The 24,109-nt window shown below is 48.5% G+C and overlaps 2 protein-coding genes across 2 annotated transcripts in view; one reads left to right on the top strand and one right to left on the bottom strand.

Moving 5' to 3' along the window:
• Nucleotides 1-175: 175 nt before the first annotated feature.
• Nucleotides 176-22,135, top strand: SHE (Src homology 2 domain containing E). Its single transcript, XM_059673661.1, has 6 exons — nt 176-1,184; nt 3,295-3,421; nt 12,523-12,828; nt 15,703-15,859; nt 17,642-17,761; nt 19,062-22,135. Exons 1-6 carry the CDS (start codon nt 582-584, stop codon nt 19,246-19,248), a joined length of 1,500 nt encoding a protein of 499 aa, XP_059529644.1. The 5' UTR covers nt 176-581; the 3' UTR covers nt 19,249-22,135.
• The window catches only part of IL6R (interleukin 6 receptor), a 73,152-nt gene continuing 53,465 nt past the window's right edge, over nt 4,423-24,109 (bottom strand). Inside the window, exon 10 of the mRNA XM_059673667.1 lies at nt 4,423-4,564. Within this exon, the coding sequence (XP_059529650.1) occupies nt 4,438-4,564 (127 nt within the window). The 3' untranslated portion in view covers nt 4,423-4,437. The remainder of the gene's footprint in view (nt 4,565-24,109) is intronic.

Consider the following 24,109-nt stretch of genomic DNA (forward strand, 5'->3'; position numbering starts at 1 on the left):
GAGCCCCGCTGGGCGCAGACGTGGGGGCGCTCCAAGCCCCGAGCGCGGCCGGCCCGCACGTGCAGCCGCTGCCACTTCCTCCCGAGCGCGCACCCCCGGACCCGCCCCCGCAGAAGCTTCGACCCCGGCGCCCCCGGATCTGGGCGGGAGGCGGCGGGCTGGGTGGCGCCACCGCGGAGGGGAGGGGCGCGGAGGGGGCGGGCGGCCCACCGTCGGTCCGCCGTCCGCCGCGGCGCCGGGACGCTCCCGCCACCTCCGCTCGGTGCCCCCTCGTCCCCGGGAGTGTGGGCTTCCGTGGGCCGGACCTCGCCCCTCCGGCGGAAAACGCAGGGGGAGCCCCGGCGCCCGCGCCTCCGGACAGCCGCGGGGTCCCCGGGCCGAGACGGCGCTGAAGACGAGCCCGGGCGGAGCCCCGTGCGTCGTGCCTGTCGCCGTCCGTGTCCGGAGCCGCGGCCCGCGCCCGCCCGCTCGGCGCCCGGGGCCGGAGGGCCCCACCCTGCCGGGCGTGGGCGGCCGCGGGCCCGGAGCGCGCGGAGCAGCCGTCGCAGGGCCTCCCGCGGCTCCGGCCTCCGCCCCGGGGAATGCGGTGGCCCCCGGCGCCTGCAGCCTCCCCGTGTGTGCGCTCGGCCTGCTCGCTCACCTGCTCCGCGGCCACGACGCTCCTGCGCCGCGCCGGCCAGGCCCCCCTCATGGCGGCCAAGTGGTTCAAGGAGTTCCCCCTGAACCTGAAGACCGTGTCCGAGCGGGCCAGGCCCGGCGGCGGCGGCGGCAAGCCCCGCAAGAACTCCGAGGCGGGCGGCGCGGCCCCCACGGCGGGCAAGGGCCGCAAGAACTCGGTGGCCGAGCCGGGGGGCGGCAGGGCCGGCCTGGCTCCCCCCAAGGACAGCCGGCTGTCCCGCGAGAGCCTGCAGGGGCTGATCCAGGCCGCCGCGGGCAAGAGCCGCAAGAACTCCCGGACCGCCGACGAGGAGCCGCACCGGGGCGCCGCCAGGAGCTCAGGCTGCAGCACCTACATCAACAGGCTCATCAAGGTGGACACTCAGGAGAAGAATGGGAAGGGCAGCTACCCCGGCGGCAGCAGCAGCAGCACCAGCAGCACCAGCAGCTCTTCCTCCGCGTCCTCATCCCCGTCCTCCCTGGGCCCCGAGCTGGACAAGGGCAAGACTATTAAGCAGCAAGACACGGTAGGAGTCCAGTCCCCCCTGGGCCACCTCTCCCCGTGGGAGAGGACAGCGGCCCTGCGAACCCCCAGATAGAGTTCCTTCTGTTTCAGAGACGGGAAGGGTGTGTTTCCCCGTCTAGCATTTGGTGACTTCTAGGTGACCGTTCTAAACCATTCGTGTTTTCATCTTGGGGGGAAAAAATCCTCCTTCTAGGGATGGGGAGCTTTGCAGAAATGTGCCCTGCGTTTAGTTTTGTTCGCAGCGTAGATGAGGAATGGAATGAAACGCCCCTGCTTTGTTCAGTTTGGCCCCCTTATCGGTGGTGGTCTATTTTCATTTTGGGATCCAGGGAGGGTTGCAGAGCTAGACTGTGTCTAGCGTTAATTCGAATCTCTTGTGCATCAGGAATGGTGACCTCCAAACTTGTAAGCATGGTTTTCAAAGGTCCAGAGAGGGGTTGCCCAGCCCAGCCCAGCCCACCTCCCAGATTGGAAGCCCCACCTCAGAAAGGGTTTCTCCAAGCTTACCAGCTCCCCACCTTACAGCCCTTCCATTCAGCCCATGACCATTGGCTGTGCAGCAGCCAGAGAGGAGAGGGGGCACAGGGCTCTGCAGGGGGTAGGGAATGGAACAAAGAACACGTTTCTCCAGGAAATGACAGATGCGGGGAACTAGTAAAGAGGCTCGCTCAGTTTTTTACAGAGATGAGTTGGGTGTTGGTTTTAAATTCACTCTTCTGTGTGAAGTGGGGGGAGAGAAGCGCTCACAGGGCCTTTCGGACTCCAGCCCGGATGATCGCTTTCTGCCGTGGGAACTTAAATTTTCTCTGGCCCCGGCTTCAAACATGCTGCCCAGCTGAATGGAGTCCGGAGCCGGAGGAGCAGACCACGCGTGTCTGCCTTGGGTCCTTCCATCCATTCCTCCATTCATTCTTTGCACAAGTATGTGCAGCATGCCTACCTTGCGCCAGGCACCGGGCACTGCCAAGGCCCCCGCTGGTCCGAATAGGAGTGGTCTACCTGACTGACTAGATCGGATGCACCTTGCAGCCCTGGGCTGCGTGTCACACTTCCTGGTCCCCGCTGTGCTTCGGGGATGTAGTTCACATGGTGGGCAGTCAGAAGCGTACAGTCAGGGAGGGAGGAGTGGTTAATCCGCGTCCCCAGCAGCGGTTGCCTGTGTGTTTTCGTGTCATCACTTCTAGATGTCGGAGTTTCTCAGGCCGTCTCCTCCCAGGCGGAGGGCTCCTACGCAGGCGTCCTCTCCTCCTCGCTTCTCGCTGTGTATCTATCGCCGTCCGCTCTTCCCCCCAGCTCCAGTGGTGCTTCTCCGTGAACTCTTTGGAGAACGTAATCAAAGATTGTGGGGCAGGCTTCTTCCCAGGGAAGGGGCTTCTTACGTGACCTCCCACATTGCCTGTCACACAGCTGCTGCGGAGCAGAACTGTTGCACACACACCACCTTTGCAAGCCCCTTTGTATTTTCAGAGGAATAGGTGCTTTCTGACACAAACACTGATCAAAACTCTATCTGATTGCAGCCTCTGAGGACAAGTCTGCCTGTGAATCATCGAACCTAGAACGCCCACAATGGTGTTTAGTTCTGACCTATTTCTTATTATAAAGCCTGTCCCTTTAGAGCTGTTACAAATTCCTTGAAAGACAAGAAGCAGGTCTTGGTCTTACGTTGATTCCCTAGCCAGTGCTCGCGGACATGCAGCAGTGCCTGGGTGATTGACTGACTGACCGTGATTTGCTCATTTTGCTGGCATTAAAAAGACCAGATCATGGGGAAGGTGGTAGGCCAGCATGTTTTTATGCTCTATAAGACCCCACCCCTGCCACCCTTGAACCCAGCAAATAAATGCTCTATTGCTTAGGGAAAGAAAAGGAGGTGAAAAGAGTCGTGGGGATCAGCGGAGTTTAGATGAATTGCTGACAACCAGTTATACTACAAAAAAAATCAGATGTTTGTGCAGCTCGGTGGATAACACGATCAAGTGCAAAAGCTACCCAGAACTGGAGATTTCGATGTCTTTTCAGATCAGCAGATTGTCAGTAGACACTTTGCCGCCACCGCCATTCTGGCGTATGATAATCCTTAGCGGCTCTCCTCTCTGCTTCTTTTACAGGTCATCATTTTAGAAGACTATGCTGACCCGTATGATGCCAAACGGACAAAAGGTCAGCGGGATGCGGAGAGAGTAGGCGAGAACGACGGCTACATGGAACCCTATGACGCACAGCAGATGATAACAGGTTCGTGACCGGGAGCTGCTCAGTGGGGGCAGACCTCGCACACTCGCTTGGAGTGTGTAAAAGAGTAACCACACTCTGTTTAGGGAAGAGGAATGAAGCCATTTAACCAGGTCATGCTGAGTGGAAGGTACAGAAATTAGACTCAAAACTAAAGTCAAGCCCTGGCCGGTGTGGCTCAGTTGTCGGTGTCAGTCCGTGCGCCAAAGGGTTCGATTCCCGGTCAAGGCACATACCTGGACGGTGGCTTTGCTCCTGGCCCCAGATGGGGCTGCCTGCAGGAGGCAGCCAGTCGATGTGGCTCTCTCACATCCACGCTTCTCTCTCTTGCCCTCCCCCACTCTACCCCTCTCTCCCTCCCTCCCACGCTCTCAGAAAAAGCAATGGGAAAAATACCCTCAGATGAGGTTTACCAACAACAAAAACACGAAAGTCAAATATCTAGTTACCTTCCTGTATAGTTTGCATCCTTCCGTTCTAGAATTTAAGGGGTCTTTAAAGTTTTCCTAATCCTGTGTAAAATGACACTCTTTCATAGTGAGTTTGCAGATCTGCTCAGAATGTGATCTTCAGTGTTAAGACTGACCACTTTCAGAGCTCTAACATCTGTCTTGGGACTCATAAATCTGCACCAAGAGACGAATACATCCTTAAGGGATTTTAAGTTGTCAAAAGGTACAAAGTGACGGTGTCCTCCGTATTACAGAACATTGGTTTCGCCACAAGCTCTACAACATTGGAGCAAAATGCTTAATCACTAAGGCCTGATTCCCAGCCACTGGCATGAGCCACGCCACTCAAGGCAAACCCCCTGAAACCAGTTGACAACCTTGTAACTTCTCAACTTGGAACCACTCCAACTTAGGAGCTGAGCAGTCCAATCCCCCTGTCACTTTTGGTATCAAACTTTTCCCTTTTATTCACAAATCCCTTAAACTGGTGTAAACAGTACTTTAAAAAGATATATTTACTAATGATTTCGTTTTATTTGTGAACTTTAGAGTAAGCTATTTACTCGCCTAATTTCCCTTCCACACACTTTCATCCGTCATGAGAAAGGAAGTTTCCGAGTGCGGACTCCAAGGAGCCTGGTTTGAGTGTCGTGTTTGGTGCCTGAATAGTTGGTCACACAGGAGACGGTCTCGTCTGTGTAAAAGCAGATTGAAAAGCTGTCCAACTCGGGCTCCACAAGCAAAGCCTGGGAGGAGTTGAGCAGAGGGTAACGAACGCAACTGGGGGCAGAAGAGGGGGTGCTCTAAGCTCCCCCTGGAAGGGCCAAGACAGGCTCCCCATGCAAACGAGCTGCCACAGGAAGGCACTGCTGTTTCCTGCGCTCTGCTTGCAGAGATAAGGCCGGGCCCGGGGAGGGTGTACCCCGGCCAGGCTGTGACCCTGAAGGTCACTGGACTGTGACCTCTCATGAAATCTGTGAATGAAAGGAAGTGAAAACGAAGTTAGTCAGAGTTTTAAAAAATATCGGAGGCTCGGAAGAAATAGGGGGAAAGATTTACTTTCACATAAAATTGAGGAAAAAGATAGTCTAAGAAAAAAATGTTTCCTTTTTATTCACCTTCCTTTGTCTTTTGGGTTTTACTCCTTTCTCTTGGACTGGAATAAGCAGTGTGTCTATGCTAGCCCTGCTGTGTATTCGTGGGGCCACACTGATCAGAGGGAAAGTGCTGTGCTTTTTAAAAATGAGCATATCTTTTGTTCTCCATGTAATCCCCACAAAACTCCAGTACCATCCCCCTGATGCAGGATCCAGGAGATTCTGACTTGCCTAAGCTCCCAAGACTTTGTAAGTGACAGAGCAGAAATTAGAACTCGGATCTTCCCACTCCAGATGGGGTCGTCTGCTTCCTGTACCAGGTTGCCCCAAGAAATACGAAGTGCTGCATGCAAAAGCACTTAAATCTTATCCATCAGTAAGGCATCTTTCCATTCACTCACAGAGAGGGTTATAGTGAAAAGTCAAAGTCGTCCAACATGAATAAATATAATAATAATAGCTAGCATTAAATATGTAAGCATCTGTGCATTCCAGGCTCGTGTGTTAAGTCGTTTATGTGAATGAATTCATTTAGGAATGGGAAATTAATACATTCGGTTGGAGACTAAATTCAAGTCTATCAAAAATTTAAATTACTTTTAAAAATTATTTGACCTTTTCTGTGCTTTTTCAAAAATATATATTGATGAATTTTAAACTTTCTTCACCTAAAACATATATCAAAAAGCACTTTCTCAGTCAGTGTAGAGAGTATACCTCTTATTCTACCCGTAGGTTACACAGCTGGGCAGAATAACAGGAAGTGAGTTTATCGGAAGCTGGGAATAAAAGATTTGCTGCCTGGTGTTGTTTTCTTTTAAAAAAACCTTTTACCTTTTTTGTTCAGTTTGTTCCTTGTGTGATTTGTTGTCAAGTCCAAGTTCAGAAACGTCCCATATTTCTTGGGGAACGTTAGGGATTTCTTTTTAGTTTGTTTCTGCATTTTGGTAGCAGAAGGAGATAATACTAATGAATGGTTTCACTGTGGAGCGCCCAGCCTCTGACCTGCCTTTTTAATGACTGTGAAGTGGAAACAACATGTCTGATTTTAACAGTACCTTGGGTGTATAGAACACTGCTCCTAATGTGATGTTATAACAGCCAACCAATATTTCTCTACCGTGTGCCAGGCCCCGTGCTGGGATCTGGGCATACAGGGAACAAGACCCACTGACCCTTGTCCTTGCGGACCTCACAGCCCCAGGGGCTGACAGACCTAACACCCATGCAGAAGAAAATATGCCATTGAAAAGTGTGGTGAGTGCCAGGAGGCGGAGAATTCGAATCATCATCTGCCTCAGGGAACAGAGGAAGAAACACATTAAGAGGCATTTAGTACTTTTCCTGAGGCCAGACCCCTGGGACCCAGGCTCCCTGGACCCCTGCCAAGACTTCGCTCTTAACTTTTAAAGGCTAAGGCTGTATCAATCTATGAATAAATTCTTGCTTATATTTATTCAGAGGATTGCTCATAAAAAGATATGACTATGAATATGAGGCAGTAATAGTACAAACTTCTTCGTTGTGCTGCTAAATTAGCAGAATCATTGCAGCTAAATATTTGGTAGAAATATTCTATATCGTTTAGCATTATGGGGTTTGGCCACCAAATTAAAACTTCAGCATTGAAAGGGTCTTTACAAGCTCCCTAAGACAGCTATCATTCAGTGTCAGAAGTCCTTCCACTTGCGGACTCAAGGGTCCCAGGTTCGATTCCAGTCAAGGGCATGTGCCTGGGTTGCGGGCACGTCCCCAGTGGGGGATGTGCAGGAGGCAGCTGATCGATGTTTCTCTCTCATCGATGTTTCTAGCTCTCTGTCTCTCTCCCTTCCTCTCTGTGAAAAATCAATGAAATATATTTAAAAAAAAAAAAAAAGTCCTTCCACAGCCCTGGCCGGTTGCACAGTGGTAAGAGCGTCAGCTGTGGACCTAAGGGTCGCAGGTTCTATTCCTGGTCAAGGGTATGTATTTCGGTAGCAGGCTTGATCCTGCCCCATGGGAGCGCATGTGGGAGGCAACCAATCGATGTGTCTCTCTCACATCGATGTTTCTTTCTCTCTCTCTCTCTACCCGCCTCCTCACTCCCCGCCAGTCTCTTTAAAAAAAATAATAATAATAATCAATGGAAAAACTATGCTCAGGTGAGGATTTAAAAAAACATTCCTGCCCTAACCGATTTGGCTCAGTGAATAGAGCATCAGCCTGTGGACTCAAGGGTCCCATGTTCGATTCCGGTCAAGGGCATGTACCTTGGTTGTGGGCACATCCCCAGTAGGGGGTGTGCAGGAGGCAGCTGATTGATGTTTCTCTCTCATCGATGTTTCTAACTCTCTATCCCTCTCCCTTCCTCTCTGTAAAAAATAAAAATAAAGAAATAAAAAAAATTCCTCCCGCAGCTGGTATCACACAAGTTGCGTGCTTGCCAGGTGCCAAGCTTGCTACATTGCCTCACTAACTCCTACAACCCTAAGAAGTGGGTGTTAGAAGTCTCTGTGTCACAGTTGAGGAAACCAAGGTTCGGAAAGATTCGATAACTTGTCCAAATTATGCAGCGTCAGAGTGGCGTCACCAGGTCCCTTAGCAACCATTGGTTTTTGTTACGGAGCTGCAGTCGCAGGTGGTTTAAAATGTGTATTTTTGCCTCCAAATGGTTTTGTTGGTTTGTTTAAGTAGTGAAATCTAAAGGAGAATCTCATTGTTCAGGTCTCCATTTAAAAATTTAACCATAGTTAAAAATGAAAAACAGAAGACTATTTTTTATTTATATAATTTGTCTCTATTTTCCTTGTTAAACTTAAAATTCAGGGCTTCTGAGTTACATCTGCTTTTGTTCAGAAAATGTTAAAGTAATTTTAAATCAAAAGCTCGAGCACTGATAAAAGATGTAAGTACACATGTTACCTGCCAGCCCTGGCCAGTGTGGCTCGGTTGGTGTGGGTGTCAGGTTTGATTTCGTGCAGGAGGGAACCCTTTTTCTGATTCTGTGAGGAAATAAGAGCTTTATGAGGCTCTAAGTTTAGGCTGGCACAGGCTAAATTATGAAATGAATTGGGGGGAAAGGTGCATTATAGAAATCGTAACTCATGTTTTACATGAGATCTTTGGGGCTTAAAGTAAGGAATGATAGAGAAAGCTCTGGAGTCAGTGCTAAATGGCTCCCGTTGACTGCTGCACAGCCTCAGTTTATCCACCTGTGAAAATGGGATAACACTTCTCTGACTCCATTATGAGGCTTCACTGAGATACGGGGTATAACAGGCTAGTGCATGCATACACAATGAATACAGCCATTCTTTAGACACTCCAGAGCAGCGGTTCTCAACCTTTCGCGGAGGGGTTGCCTAAGACCATCCTGCATATCAGATATTTACATTACGATTCATAACAGTAGCAACATGACAGTGATGAAGTAGCAACGAAAATAATGTTATGGCTGGGTCACCACATGAGGAACTGCATTTAAAGGGCCAGAAGGTTGAGAACCACTGCTCCAGAGGCTTCCATTTTCAAAGAAAATTCCGGACAATTGGAGGAATAACATGTCCCTACAATTAACTTGGTAAAAGGAAGTCTTAGTCGCCTGCTATGCTTTTAAATGTAAGTGGCCTACTTCTGTAGAGCCGGCGTTGGGAAGGGAAGATGTCAGCCCACATTCTGTTCCACGCCACCTTGCGAGCTGGTGCAGGTCAGGCCTGGGTTTCAGCTGCAGATGGGTGTTTATCTGCCGCCCGTTGGCCGCATTCTGTTGTCTGCCATGTAAATGGCCTCTATCGGCAAAGCCAGGGCGTAGCTTCCTCTCGCCGTTTCCTCCTTCTCAGGCTCGTTTCCTCTCGGAGCCAGCCCTGCACGTCAGGGGCTATTCTCCCTGCAGGAAGGGTCGGCTTGCAGCCCCGCCATTGTTTCTGTTTCTATGGCGCCTCTGGCCGGGGGCAGCCAGGTGTTGGAAGGGACTGGAAGGTTACTCCCCTGGAGCGGGCGGAGGGGCCCTGTGCTCAAGCCCTCTTTTTCCCCTAATTAAACATTGTTTGAGAAGATGGTACTACTTTGCAGATTTTGCCCAATCCCAGGACCATCGCGGGAAGGAACATTCCCGGTTGCCTGCTTGCCAGTGTTTTTCCCAGAGCTCTGTGCACACAGACTGCCTGAAATAGAAGTGCAGGGACTGCATCTCACAAGTGAAGACGCAGACGTGTGTGATAACAGCTCGACGTTCTAATCGCTGTGCGTCGCTTTCACACAGATGTATTGACATTTTCTTAGGCGTATGACGTCTGTCTGAAGGTTGGAATCAACTCTTTGTCCATTTATCTCAACTGAGACAGAATTGAGGCACGAGCCTTGGGAAAGGTTACCCCAGCTGGTGCCAGACTAAACTGAGGGCAAACAGGTTTACATCAGAAACTTTAAAATTCTAAATCCATCCTAGGAATTCCTTTGTGTTTTCTCTTTTCTTTAAAAAAAACAAAAACTTCAGCCTTATCTTAATTGAACCGAGAGCAGAGTGTGTTTTTGTTTCTTATTTTCCATAACTCCATCTAGAATAAGCAACGAAGAAAAAAAAGCTGTGGGATTAAAAGTCAAGAGGCTTGGACTGGAGATGCAGGAGACCTCGGACAACCCCAGGCCCCTTTCCTGGCCTGGGGGTGGGGACAGTCGAGCCTCCTGGTCTGGTGTGGAGGCTTTCGATACAGGGGAACCCTGCTCTTTGGGGCTAGCCATGGCAAGAGCGCTGGAGAGCAGAAAAACAGGGGGACCAGGAGGTGTGGGAGTGCTGCTCAGGCTTCGCCTCTCGTTAGAATCACCTGGGGGGGCTTTTGCACCTCTAACTCCCAGGTCGGACCCCAGACCGATTGAATCAGGTCCTCTGCTGATGGGAACCAGGCCTCAGTGGGTGTGAAAACTCCCAGGTGATTCCAGTGAACTGCAGGCAGGGACCCCTAGCCAGCAGAATTATAACCTCACCCTATTAATAAGTGTTGTCCTTTCTAATTTAGAGTCCTGATTTGAATAACTTTTCCCTTGAACGTTTCATCTGTTGGCCTTTCCTTGTTAAAGAAGTTGTTCCTGGTGCCTGGCCGGCGTGGCTCGGTGGTTGAGCATTGACCTATGAACCAGAAGGTCCAGGTTCGATTCCCGGTCAGGGCACATGACCAGGTTGCAGGCTTGACCCCTCCAGTGGGGGTTGTGCAGGAGGCAGCCAATGGATGATTCTCATCACTGATGTTTCTCTCTCTCTCTCTCTCTCTCTCCCTTCCTCTCTGAAATCAATCAAAAAAAGAAGTCTTTCCTCGCTAATAGAGTCAATTCTGCATCGCCATAGAGTGTCACCGTGCCCATTCTCCTTTCCTCCTATGGCCTTGCAGTCTTGTGGTCCTCTTCCTCCTCACATGACCACTCCTCCTCAGTCGTCTTTGCTGGCACCTCGTCTTCCATTCACCCTTCACTGAAGAAAGCCCAGATCCTTCCGAGGATCCTCTTTTCAACCCGCCTCCTTTCCGCGGTGATGGCCTCCATTCTCCCAGGACTAAGAACCATCCATTTGCGAGTACCTCCTTGACGCATACCTCTGACCTCCATCTCCCTGCTGAACTCCGGGTCCGTATTGTCACCTTATTGGAGATTCTAGAGCCCCTTCCTCTCTGTCTCTCCTCCCATCCACCCCATTATTATTTAGCACAACTGGGTGTCCTGCAAAAATCAACAGGATGGTGGTGGTCCCCGCCCTGGCAGTCGCCACCAAATTGGAAATACAGACACAAGAACAAATCAGCCCACACAGTGGGAGAAATGCAAGGTGAGAGCGGATTGGCCAAGCGACGGCACCTGGGAGAGGTGGGGAATTGGAGGGGGAGATGCGAGGTTAGATTTCAAAGGCTGGAAGATCACCCTGGACACCAGTGGGCATCAGGCAGTGTGGTGCTCATGGAATTTCACAAGTTCCATTTGGTTGGAACAAAGAATCGGGTTGCAGAGGGATGGGGCAGGGTGGTGTTGAGAGAAGAAACTGGAGAGGGAGACCGTGACCTGTCCCAGCAGGCCTCCCATGCCGTGCTGAGCAGTTTGTACCTTAGACCGGTGAGAGCTAAGGGGGTGTTGAGTGATGAGATGTTAGTGTTTAGAAAGGTCCTCCTGGACCATGACCAAGTGGACAGATGGAAAGCTTCCTTGATGGGCATTTAGAAGAACCACCTATGCTTCTGTTGGCCTGCGGCCCCAGCTCTGGTTGTCCAGACCTGAGACATTAACTACCTGCCAAGGCCTCTGGGTCCGCGCTGGTCCGTCACCAGATACTGCTGATTCTTCCCCTCGGTGGCTGGCTGGTTGGCTGGCGGTTGATTGATTTGCATCAGGTTTTTTGGATCCATTTCTTACCTGATCACTCCTTCCCAGTCTTCGTTGTCGAAGTCCAGACCATACCATTCTGGCTTATTCCATCCTGTACACTGTGTTGGCGTTATCTCCCAACAAAACAGAAATGTAACTGTTACCACTTGTTTTTTTAAAAAAATGTGTAACCATTTTTCATTGCATCCTGGCCTTTCTACACTTCGGTGCCCAGGCCTGCTTACTCTTCTGGCTGCTTCTCCCACTACCTCTCTCCTCTCCTGGCCTCTGTCCTTTGAACTTCTCTCTCAACTCCCCTTTCTGGGAACAAGCCCTTTATGGTTCCCACCGCCATATCTTCACTCATGCAGCTTCCTCCACTGGAAATGACCTTCTCTATCAAAGTCAACTCATCTTCCATTTCTCTTCTACTTGGAGTCCATCCAAACGCCGTGGTGAAGAGTATGGCTCCTGGAGCCCAGCTTCCTGTTTTGGAATCCAGGCTCTGCCACTTAAAATGGTTCGGGCAATTTCCTTAAGCTCTCGGCGCTTCGGTTTTCTCTTCTGTGATATTGGGGGGCTGCCAGTCCCCATCTCACAGGGTGGCTAGGAAAATGATAACGGGATTGGAATAGTGCTGAATGCATAGCACATATCGATAAATGTTAGCTGTCTTATCATTGTTTTTGTTTTTTCCCGTGACACCTCTTTTATTTATCCTGCAATTGTTAGCCTGTTAACGTGTCATTTGTGAATGTGTCTGGCTTCCCCCGTTATAACTGAAACCACCTACAAGTCAAGAAGACTATGTCTAATGCCCAATGCTTTGAATATAGTAAACACTCTGCTGATTTTTATTAAAATGATCTCCTGACAACAAGTAAAAACTCTGCAGGTAAATTGTACTGGGAGCCAACACGGGGTCAGGAACAGTGTGAACAGGTTGCCCCGAGGCCACGTCTGTTCTCCCAGACTGCAGGTGGCCCCCAGCGCACACCTGTCTTCAGACATGACCCCTGATCTGGCGGCCTGGTCCCATGATCTGGCTCGGCTCCTGGCGGGAGGTTGTAGGCTCCTCCCTGCAGCCCTTAGGAGCAGTGCTGGCGGCCTCTGCCCCCTCGACCACACCCACACCGACAGCCCAGCCGGAGGGGGAAAGGCAGCTCGGTTAATTTCCAGGCTTCCACGGCACTCCTCTCTCAAGGTGTTCTGTGCGCTGCGTGTTTTTCAGAAATCAGACGCCGAGGATCCAAAGATCCCCTGGTGAAGGCCCTGCAGCTGCTGGACAGCCCCGGGGAGCCGGGGGAGCCGGGCGCGAAGCCGGAGGCGCTGGCCCGGAGGCGGAGCTCCAAGGACCTGCTGGGGAAGCCGCCGCAGCTGTACGACACGCCCTACGAGCCGGCCGAGGGGGGCCCCGAGCGGAAGGCGCGGCCCCCCGACGCCCACGGCCGGCTGCCGCAGGACGACGAGAGGCCGGCGGCTGAGTACGAGCAGCCCTGGGAGTGGAAGAAGGAGCAGATCGTGCGGGCGCTGTCAGGTGAGGGTGCCGTCAGGTAGGGGGCGCCGTCAGGTAGGGGGCGCTGTCAGGCGAGGGCGCTGTCAGGTCGGGGCGCCGTCAGGTCGGGGTGCTGTCAGGTCCGGGCGCTGTCAGGTCAGGGTGCTCTCAGGCGGGGCGCTGTCAGGTGGGGGCGCTGTCAGGCAGGGCGCCGTCAGGTAGGGGGCGCCGTCAGGTGGGGGCGCTGTCAGGCGAGGGCGCTGTCAGGCAGGGCGCCGTCAGGTAGGGGGCGCCGTCAGGTAGGGGGCGCTGTCAGGCGAGGGCGCTGTCAGGCAGGGCGCCGTCAGGCGGGGGCGCTGTCAGGTCCGGGCGCCGTCAGGCGGGGGCGCTGTCAGGCGAGGGCGCTGTCAGGCAGGGCGCCGTCAGGTAGGGGGCGCCGTCAGGCGGGGGCGCTGTCAGGTCCGGGCGCTGTCAGGTGGGGGGCGCTGTCAGGTGGGGGGCGCGTCCCTGCGCTCTTTGCAGCCCCGCTGGGAAAGCTGCACCCCGTGGGCAAATGCCACGTTTTTTACTTCCTCAATTGCAAGTCTCTTTTTAAAAAAATATATATTTTATTGATTTTTTACAGAGAGGAAGGGAGAGGGATAGAGAGTTAGAAACATCAATGAGAGAGCAACTCGATCAACTGCCTCCTGCACACCCCCTACTGGGGCTGTGCCCGCAACCAAGGTACATGCCCTTGACCGGAATCAAACCTGGGACCTTTCAGTCCGCAGGCCGCCGCTCTATCCACCGAGCCAAACCGGCGAGGGCACAAGTCTCTTTCCGAGGAATTTGGTAGGGAAAGAAGAATCGGGCCTGGTGGGAAGACCAGGACTGAAGACGAGCCCTTACTATTGCAATTCTCTTTCATCCTTCCGGGCACTTTATTTTCCTCTCTCTCCCGTTGCACATCTCCTGGAAAAGCCTTACGTGACTATTGGGAAACCTTATCTGATCCCCACTGAAGCGTTCTCCTTGGGAGCAGCTTTCCTCACTCTCCTTGGAGCTCCTCCTCACACCTGTCAGAGGCCCTGTTTATAAATTGCCAGTACCGGGGCAGGTGAATTACAGGTAGAGGAGGTTGGAAAGCAGGGTGAAGCTAGCTTTTTTTCTCTCTCGTCAGAATTCCTCCTAGAGGAATCAGTTCTTTAAATATGAGTTTTTTAAATAACTTACACGGAAGGTGATAGCTTGTCAGTAGTTATTAAAGGTAATTCACCCTCCTGCTTCTCTCGGGACACAGTTTTTCTACTTGGCTGACCACATAATTTCTTTTGCCTTTGATTTGTAAAGCTAGGGATGTCTTTTCCCTCCAACAGCTAAGCCAAGTTTGCGATTAAAAGTGTAGTTAGTCCTGCCGAAACCGGTTTGGCTCAGTGGATAGAGAGTCGGCCTGCGGACTGAGAGGTCCCGGGTTCGATTCTGGTCAAGGGCATGTGCCTGGGTTGCGGGCACATCCCCAGTGGGGGATGTCACTGGGGATGTGCCAGGAGGCAGCTGATCGATGTTTCTAACTCTATCTCTCTCTCTTCCTCTCTGTAGAAAGTCAATAAAATATGTTTTAAAAAAATAATAATAAAAAAAAATAAAAGTGTAGTTAGTCTTGACCGGTTTGGCTCAGTGGGTAGAGCATCGGCCTGTGGACTGAAGGGTCCCAGGTTCGATTCCGGTCAAGGGCATGTACCTGGGTTGCGGGCACATTCCCGGTAGGAGGTGTGCAGGAGGCAGCTGATCGATGTTTCTCTCTCATCGATGTTTCTAGTTCTCTATCCCTCTCCCTTCCTCTCTGTAAAAAATCAATAAAATATATTTTAAAAATAAAATAAAAGTGTAGTTAATGGCCCTGGCCAGCGTGGCTCAGTGGATAGAGCGTCAGCCTACAGACTGAAGGGTCCCAGGTTCGATTCCAGTCAAGGGCACATGCCCAGGTTGCGGGCTTGATCCCATTGTGGGGCTTGCAGGAGGCAGCCAATCAATGATTCTCTCTCATCATTGATGTTTCTGTCTCTCTCTCTCTCTCTCCCTTCCTCTCTGAAATCAATAAAAACATATTTTTTTAAAAGTGCAGTTAATGGCCCTGGCCAGCATGGCTCAGTGATTAGAGTGTCAATTGAATCTCAGGTTCAGTTCCGGTCAAGGGCTCATACCTGGGTTGCAGGTCAATCCCCCGCCCCGGTTAGGGCCTGTGCAGGAGGCAACCATTCACTGTATCTCCCCCTCCCCTCCTTCCCACACTCCCCAAAAATCAAGGGGAAAAATATCCTGGCATGAGAATTAAAAAGGAAAGTGTAGTTAATGTAAAGAGTGACACGGAAGGTAATACATTTGATAGCAAACCTTCAAGTCCGTTTGAATTTTCCTTTCGTCTTGTCGTTCACACATCTCTATTGGACACCTGCCACTGTGCTAAGTGCTGCTCATTTTCTCTCATTATCCTCTAGCCGGGCTACCTGTCATGGCCTCTGTGAGGCACCATTCAGTAGTTACTCTGTTTCGCAATTGATTTTTCTTTAGGTTTTATTATTTCGTGGTAAAAGCTGTTCAGTTGATTCCATAGAGTGATACAGACCCTTACAAGGAATCCTCCCCTGTAACTATGTGTATTAATCTGAATATACTACAGCGGAAGAGTTTTTTCTAACGTTACATGCTGAACTATATTAAAGTGGTTTTCTTTCCTGTTCTAAAACTGCTCCACGCTGATGAGTATCTTGCGGAGAAAGTAGCTGTCTGCGTGCGGATGCTCCAGTGTGATCAGATATCCCAGGGCGTTCGCTCGCATCGGGGGAGGGAGAACGACCAGGAGGGCTCACTCTTTGAGGTCCACAGTGGGTTCACCTCCGTGGCCTCTGATGCTAAGTGGAGCCGTCCTTCCAGTTCAGTTTGAAGGCTCTGAGAGACCTTCCGCGAAGGAGGAGCCCGGGAGGCAGCACCACCGGCAGAAGAGCTGGACCCAGAAGATCTTGAAGCCGGCGCTGTCTGACCACGGCGAGGGGGAGCGCGTGGACCCGGCCCTGCCGCTGGAGAAGCAGCCGTGAGTCCCCTGCCCAGCCGCATCACCGGCTGCCGGTAGCTCATTCATAGCCTGGGGGTGGAGGGAGCACGCTGGCCCATTTTACATGGTTATTATGGCTCATGAGGACCTGTCTGGGGGGGGCTCATTAATGAAAACCCACTTTCAAAGCCCAGGGCACTGGTACGGAATGGAAAGTTACTGCATCCCGGGAGCCTGATTTTTTTTTTTTTTTTGAATTTTGAATTTTGAAAAAATTTAATATAGCTTTAGATTACCGCCAAGATTAGCTGTAAAATTTTTCCTTTGTGTTTTGACAATTAAAAATTATGAAAGCTATTAGTTTATTTTCTATTACTGGAAATTTATCTGACTTAATACTATACATGGTACTAATATAATGAATATGAAACATCAATGAAGGCCTACATTATAGATCTCTTCAGACCTCCCTCATTCCCGGTGGGTGTATGTACGTGTAATCTATTATCCAAAGAAAAATGTCACATAACCACCATGACATTATATAAACAGGTACAAGAGAATACAGAAAAATGTGTTACCCATTAAGCTCCTCAATACCAATTCTTAGAATATGCATCAATGGCAGGGAATTATGTGCAGCAGTTAAGAACAATATATTTTGGAGTCAGACAGAACTCAGCTTGAGTCTGACTTTTTTGTTGTGGCCTTGAGCAAGCTACCTAATATTACCTGCGCTTCAGTTTCTTCACCTGTAAAATGAGATACTACTACCTCACAGGGTCAGAGCAAGGACAAAACAAGATAATACATGTAAGCTTAGTGGTTACCTCGCACACAGAACAAGTTGAATAACCATTAGCTATTGTTATTATAATTTTCCAGGATACATACAGTATATGATTATGTATTTTTTCTATGTACCCACCCTGACAGAATGCTTAAATCTTTATTTTAACAATAAAAAAGGGGGTCCTGCCCTCGCCAGTGTGCTCAGTGGTTAGAGTGTCAGCCTGCACACTGAAGGGTTACGAGTTTGATTCTCGGTCAAGGGCACAAACCTGGGTTACAAGTTCGATTCTGGCCCCAGTTGGGGCTCGTGCAAAGGCAACCAATTGATGTGTCTCTCTTACATCAATATTTCTCCCTCCCTCCCTCCCTTCCTCCCTCCTTCTCTCCCACTCTCTCTAAAAATAAATGGAAAAAACAGGTGAGGATTAACAAAAAAAAACAAAACAAATTAAAAAAGGGGTCCTAATGGAAGCTTTGCTTCTTTAACCCACTTACAAACATAAATGACCTATAAAGATAAACAAAAATTCATATTTTAAGGATTTTCTTTGTATTCATCACAAAGACTATTAATGCTTTTACATGAAAAAGCATCAGTGTACATGTTTATTAAACTATTTAATGTTTACACACAACACATAAACATTCTTGGATGCTCCAAGTTCTTTGATGATTGCAATATTGTTTTCAAATAAGCATGATAGAACCTTAAATATTACATCATTCAGATTATTTTTTAAAGAGAGAAACCTCTAAGAGATCACTCCGGGAGCCTGATTTTAAATTTCCTTCTCCTGGATGGATGAGGACACCGCCCTGGTAGCTCCCTCTCATGTGATTGGTGGGTTTTGTGATCCAGGATTACCCAGAGCTGCATCGTGTCCGCTCTCAGTGTGAATCGGGATCTAGTTCAGGCTGTGGAGCTCCTGCCAGAAGTGCATTTCAAACAACGCTTTAGGAGTGAGGCCCTGCCTGGATTTCTGTTTTGATGCCCGTGGTGTCTCCCCCCACCCCCACCCCGTTTTTCAGTTGGTATCATGGTGCCATCACCCGTGCTGAGGCTGAGAGTCGACTCCAACCCTGCAAAGAAGCTGGTTACCTGGTTCGAAATAGTGAGTCAGGGACCAGTAGGTACTCCATTGCACTAAAGTAAGTGTGGCAGCCTCATGGGCCCTCCCATTTGGATGGGGCGGGTGGGGGAGGGCGCGGGGGTTGACTGTCTTTCCTATCATGGGTAGATGACCAGACAAAAAAAATATATCATTTCAAGGTAGTCCCACCGGGGCATGTATTGCCACATAGTAAAATGCGTTTGCTTGGACGACAGAATATGAAATGCTCTAATTAGAATGCCTCAATATCTCTTATGATAATGAGGGTCCTATGTCGTTGTCATTGTCCATTAGTCAGTGTGTACCTTACATCACCCAACCTAAAGTAGGTCCTCTCACCAGAGAAATAACTCCTGATAAAAAGAATACTATCTGACAGGATAATTCAGTCATTTTTCTTTCGTTCCCTAGTGCTTTGGGACTTTAATAAATCAGATCCCTTGATTGTTCAAATGCCAAGTGCCGTTTTGATACCAGCTTCTTCTAGCGGAGAAGGAAACGCTGACTCGCTATTCCTCCCCTGGCTGACTCTACACAGAACGTTCATTTTTGCCTGGTAGGCCCGGTGGAGCTGGAATCATGGAAATTCTCATTGCTCCGCGAGTTCAGTGGTGCTATATTGGAGGATCATTGTCAAGCACCGAACAGCATTTCCTTCCTGCGGAAGCTGAGCCCCTGCAGCTGAAACAATCAGGCTGGAGGGGGAAAGAGGCTGGGGCGGGAGGGTGTTGGAGCAATATGGCTCAGAAAACGGGATAGGCCACCAGATATACAATACCAGGAATAGCTTTGCTGTTCCTGAAACTGGTGCTCGCGGATTAGATCTTTGAGCCGTCAGTGCCAGCTGTCATTAGATACAGCCAGGAGCAGTCTTTCCAGATTGAGATGGAGGTGGGGGTGGGGGCGGGGGGAGGAAACAGATTATTATTGTTGTTGTTGATGATGATGATGTATTCTTTGGGGAGGAAAGAAGGAGGAGACCTTATACATGTCCTTTTAGCCATGATGAAGAATGTGAGTTTAAACTTCACCTTAGTGGTCTCATACTTGGGCTTAAGCACACTAGTTTGGCAATTCGAGGACCAGGGGGACTGGACGTTTGTGTTTGTTTGTTTGTTTGTTTGTTTGTTTGTTTGTTTTTGTCTGGTGCCTGGTGACTTGTGTGCACTAAGGATAAAAACTCAAGGACACGTTCATTGAGGGCTGTGTTTGTTTATGACAGTTGCGGGCATGAATGAGAGCCTGTCCACCTGTGAATCTGACCGGGGTTATTTGCAGTGAGGAGGGGTCCCCTTGCTCGCTCATTCATGTCTCCTCCTTGATTTGTTTTGTTCCAGGACTAGTCAAGGGTGTGTCCACATCATAGTGGCTCAGACCAAAGACAACAAGTACACACTGAACCAGACCAGCGCCGTCTTCGACAGCATCCCTGAAGTGGTACACTATTATTCCAATGAGAAGTTGCCTTTCAAGGGGGCAGAACACATGACCTTACTCTACCCCGTGCACAACAAGCTGCACTAAGGTTCAGCCGCCACAAGCCCTGGCCGGGCCTCGCACACCTGAGAGGGCCTCAGCACCCACCCAGCACCTCAGGGGACAAGGCTGGACTGCGCCACAATAATTGGTAGGAGGCGGGGGTCTCCATTGAGAAGTCAAAACGTCTTTGGGCTTGAATCCATTTCACGACACTTGGTCACTGACCTGTCCCCTTTCTCCCTGCTAAGTAGTCCTACAACAAGAAATGGCTCATGCCAGGTGCCTCCACTCTCTAGGGTGTTCTATTTGGGTATGACCCTCAGCAAAGGTAAGTCAGGAGTCCAGGAATATTAAAGTTCTCCAGAAACTGTGCTAATTTTTACCTGGGTTACCTGGTCTCCAAACAAACCAATAAAAGTGCACTTAGCTTTTACATAAAAATGATCAGGCGGAACAGGAGAGCAGATGCTCTCAGACCCCCTTTGGACAAAAGGCTGAACAGAAAGAATAAGTGAATAGTGGACCTTAGAGAAAGCTGTCTTTCTCACGTGTCCTAGTTCAGCTTTGGAGTCCGTGAAATTTCCCAACTTTAGGGTCTGGCAAAGGTTTATTTTGTTGGTCAGCCTGCTAAGAAAGTTTGTGCTTTCTTGATCTCTGAACTTTTTCGTCATTTCAACAAGTCAGTAACATAAGCATAAATAGGAAGGACAATTTGAAAAATCAGTACAGGCTTCTGGTCAAGGTGGCATCATAGATAAGTGCGGTACTTGCACCCTCCCACAACCGCATCAAAATTACAACTAAACTACACAACAACCATCACTCAGAACCTCCTGAAATCTAGATGAACGGAAGTTTTACAACCAAGAATATACAGAAGATGCCACATCGAGACTGGTAGGAGAAGCAGAGACACTGAATGGGCTGGTCTCACCCACATGTGGATAAAAGTTGGGAGGGATACTTGACTGTGGAGGTCCGCACTGTGGAGTGAGCGGTCTTGCCCCACACCAGGTCCCCTAGCCCAAGGCTCCAGTGCCAGGAAGGGAAGTCCCCATAATTTCTGGTTGTAAAAACCAGCTGGGATTGCAACTGAGTGAGATGGAGGGCTTCTGGAGTCCCAGGCAGTTCCTGTTAAAGGGCCTGTGCGTGGACTTACCCGGACTAGTCCCTCTGACTAGGGCAGCAGCTCAAAAGGCACCAGGGACATAATGGGGAGGAACTGAATTGTCTGACATCAGGGTGAGGTCTGGAGGGGTGGCTTTCTACCAGATAGAAGTGTTGGCAGAGGCCATCGTTCCTTTGCTGAGTCTATCCCCCTTACAGAGCCAGCAGGCCGTGCCATATCTGAATCTCCATCAGCCTTGTTATCACTGTTTGCCCCACCCTGGTGATTCCCTGAGACCCACCTCACCCAACTTTCAGACCCACCCACGCTCTTCTATACAAATGGCCTGTCTTGGCTCATGCTTCAGATTTTCCTAAAATCTCTCAAATAAGCAGCATTTACTTACGTCTCACTAAGTATCCCCAGGCCAAGCACTAGTGGCAGTTGGTCTTGGTTCATAGCTTGGCCTCATCTGGGCCCTCCAAGCCCAGCACAAGTAACAGCCATCTGCAGATCAATGTGTAGCTCATACCCATGCCAGGAGGCCCCAGGCAGAACACAGGTGGTAGCTGACCTTGGCCTGTACCTCCTGGAAGGCTCCAGAGCCATTGCACCTGGTGGACAGCTTCACACCAGGTCGAAGCACCACCCAACCACCTCCATAAGCAACACAAGGAGTGGGCTCAGTGGGCCCCAGATCCCTGCTGAAGTAAGTCCTGCTCTATGGTGTAAGCCCCTATATCTGATCCCCCGCCATGGTCACAGCCAGTTCTTGCAGCTGATTGGCCTGAGGATAAATTCCTCCCCTTGCTGTACTAACAGCAATCAAGGCTCAATTGCAATAGGAGGGTGTACACAGTCTACAGTGGGGGAGGAGGGCACCACTGGGCCCTACAGGACACCTTCTCCACAAGTCCACTCTACCAAGCCCGGGAGATGTAGAAGCTCCATCTAATACATAGAAACAAACACAAGGAGGCTGCTGAAATGAGACCAAAAAACGTCCCAAATGAATGGAACAGAACAAAACTCCAGAAAAACACTAAACAAAATGGAGACAAGCAATCTGCTAGATGCAGAGTTCAAAACACTAGTTCTAAGGGTGCTCAATGAACTCACTGAGATCTGCAACAGCATAAAAAAGGGCATGGAAGCCGTAAAAAAGAACCAGTCACACATGAAGGATCCACTAACTGAAATGACTACAGGGAATCAAGAGTAGAGTAGGTGAAGCCAAGAATCAAATCAACAATTTGGACTATAAGGAAGCAAAAAAAGAAAAAACAGCAACAAGAAAAAAGAATCCAAAATAATGAGGATAGTGTAAAGAGCATCTGGGACAACTTCAAGTGTATCAACATTTGCATTGGGGGTGCCAAAGGGAAGAGAGAGAGAGAGAGCAAGAAATTAAAAACCTATTTGAGAAAATAATGACAAAACTTGTCTAACTTGGCGAAGAAAATAGAAATACAAATCCGGGAAGTGCAGAGAGTCCCAAGAAGGATGAATCTAAAGAAACCCACACCAAACACATCATAATTAAAATGCAAAAGGTTAAAGATAGAGACTTAAAAGCAAGAAAAAAGCAGTTAACTACAAGAGAGCTTCCATAAGACCGTCACCTGATTTTTCAACATAAACTTTGCCGGCCAGAAGGGAGTGGCAAGAAATACCCAGCAAAGCTATCATTTAGAATCTTGTCTTGGCTTCCCAGGCAAGAAAAAGCCAAAGGAGTTCATCACCACCAAACTAGTATTACATGAAATGTTGTTAAAGGATCTTGAGAAGGGAAAGAAAAAAAAGACTAAACATATGAACAATAAATGGCAATAATATATATCTGTCAATAATTGAATCTAAAAATCAAAATGAACCAGCAGAATAGAAACAGACTCATAGATAAAGAGAACATTTTGATGGTTACCCAATGGGAGGGGGTTGAGGAGAATGGGTGAAAAAGGTGAAAGGTTTAAGAAATACAAATTGGTAGTTACATAATGATCATAGGATTGTAAAGTACAGCATAGGGAATAAAGTCAATGTTCTAATAACTATGTATGATGTCAGATGGGTACGAGATTTATTGGGAAATTATATAATGTCTCATCATTGGGGTGTACACCTGAAACTAATATAATATTGTATGTCAACTATAATTGAAAAATTTTAAATGACTTAAAAAATAAAAATTTTAAAAAGAATCACCAATATAATTAAGGATTGGCATTATTATTCTGAATTTTAGAACAAAATATACAACAAAGGTTTAATTTCTGATTCGTAAAAAATCTGAAAAGTTAGAAGGCTCAACAACTGTTTTCTTATTGGATAATTATACAGAGCTTCTGGTACCTTTGGTTTCATCTTTATGCATTGTGGTAGTTATGAAACTATTAATTTTTCTCCCTAAAATTAGGTTTGCTTTGTATTGTTAGAGTAAATTTTAAAGAATATGTATAACTCTAGGGTCTGATTGTATGAACTGGGTCTCTAATGCTGTACAAAACAGACCAGTTCACACTGTATAAAGATATTTGAAAAGCCTGGGATTTTCTCTGGACTGTTTTAACACTCATAACATCGTTATCTTTATGAATTATTGTGAACTTTTATCACCAATTTACTTACTGTGAAAACAAAATGCGGCACTGGCATAACATACGATGGGAAGGTGACTGCCGTGACTGGCTCTGGAATTACCACTGAGCAGAGGTTTCTGGGTTCTGGGGTTTGTAATTGGGTTCTCACAACTGGTCCAGTTGCAAATGTGTTGTCTGTCGCTAACGAAAAGTTAACTTTTGTCGTTTCTTTGAAATACAAAAACAAATACCGACTTCATTCATTTTGGGGAAAGCCTAGCTTGCTAGTTATTAGTCCTCATTTTACAATGATGATTTAGAGGTTAGTAAACATTTGTTTCCTTATTCAGGTAAGATTGTAGCCCAAGGATTGTATGAGCTTTGATTTTAAAAATCTGAGAGGAAATGTTTCTCACTGGATCCCAATGATTTTATTAATAAAGAGTGTTCTGTTTTTTAAGTACTGATAGAATTTTTTAAATGTGTATTGGTTCATGTACTCTATCTTTAGTAAAAGTTTTTTTTTTTTCATTTTTAGCATCCATAGTTTCATTCAGCAAATATTTATTGTCTTGCATATATAAATAATTCATTATGTTAAACTTATTTTTAGTTCAATATCCTGGAAATGAAACCTTATTTTTTACTTAAACTTATCCTACAAAGCAAACACAGCAGTTATCCTAATTTTAATAAATACTAAAACCTTTGCAAAATTTTCTTTGTGTCCTAAATGATTTTTGGCCCATACCCAGCAACTGTGGTGAATATACAATGAAATAACATTTTGAAAGCAGACCTGATATATTAAGTATTGATTGAGCTTCTAGCAAACGCTCAGGATTGTGGCTTTTTCTATACTCATTTTCTGTGACAGTCATACTATTTTCTTTATATAATTAAAAGTGGAGATGTGGAGTTTCTTTATAGACCAGTTCCTTCACAGTTGTACAGGAGGTTATAAGAAGAAGAAATACAGTAAATGAGTAGCAGGGGAGTGGGTTAAGCTACTGTTTTCTTCAGGTTGTGACACAAGTTGACAAAGCCAGGGAGTTCACAGCTGAGCAGCGGCACGAAGTACCATTCCCTCTAAAAACAATTAGGCCCAGCGGGGTGTCCCTAATGGCTTCCTGGTGGAGCCTCCGGGACCAGCGGATCCTCCAACGCCGCGCTCCGCCTCGCTTCCTCTCTGAGCTCTGAATGCCTGGGCTTGTCATCT

Source organism: Myotis daubentonii, chromosome 18 (assembly GCF_963259705.1).
Source record: "Myotis daubentonii chromosome 18, mMyoDau2.1, whole genome shotgun sequence".
Taxonomy (NCBI): Eukaryota; Metazoa; Chordata; class Mammalia; order Chiroptera; family Vespertilionidae; genus Myotis; species Myotis daubentonii.

What these genes read in the sequence shown, in the direction of transcription:
- SHE (XM_059673661.1), top strand. Translation starts at nt 582, where the DNA reads ATGCGGTGGCCCCCGGCGCCTGCAGCCTCCCCGTGTGTGCGCTCGGCC. An exon ending in CGCACAGCAGATGATAACAG is followed by an intron (nt 3,422 to 12,522) that starts GTTCGTGACCGG and finishes CGTGTTTTTCAG; the next exon opens with AAATCAGACGCCGAGGATCC. An exon ending in CTGCCGCTGGAGAAGCAGCC is followed by an intron (nt 15,860 to 17,641) that starts GTGAGTCCCCTG and finishes CCCGTTTTTCAG; the next exon opens with TTGGTATCATGGTGCCATCA.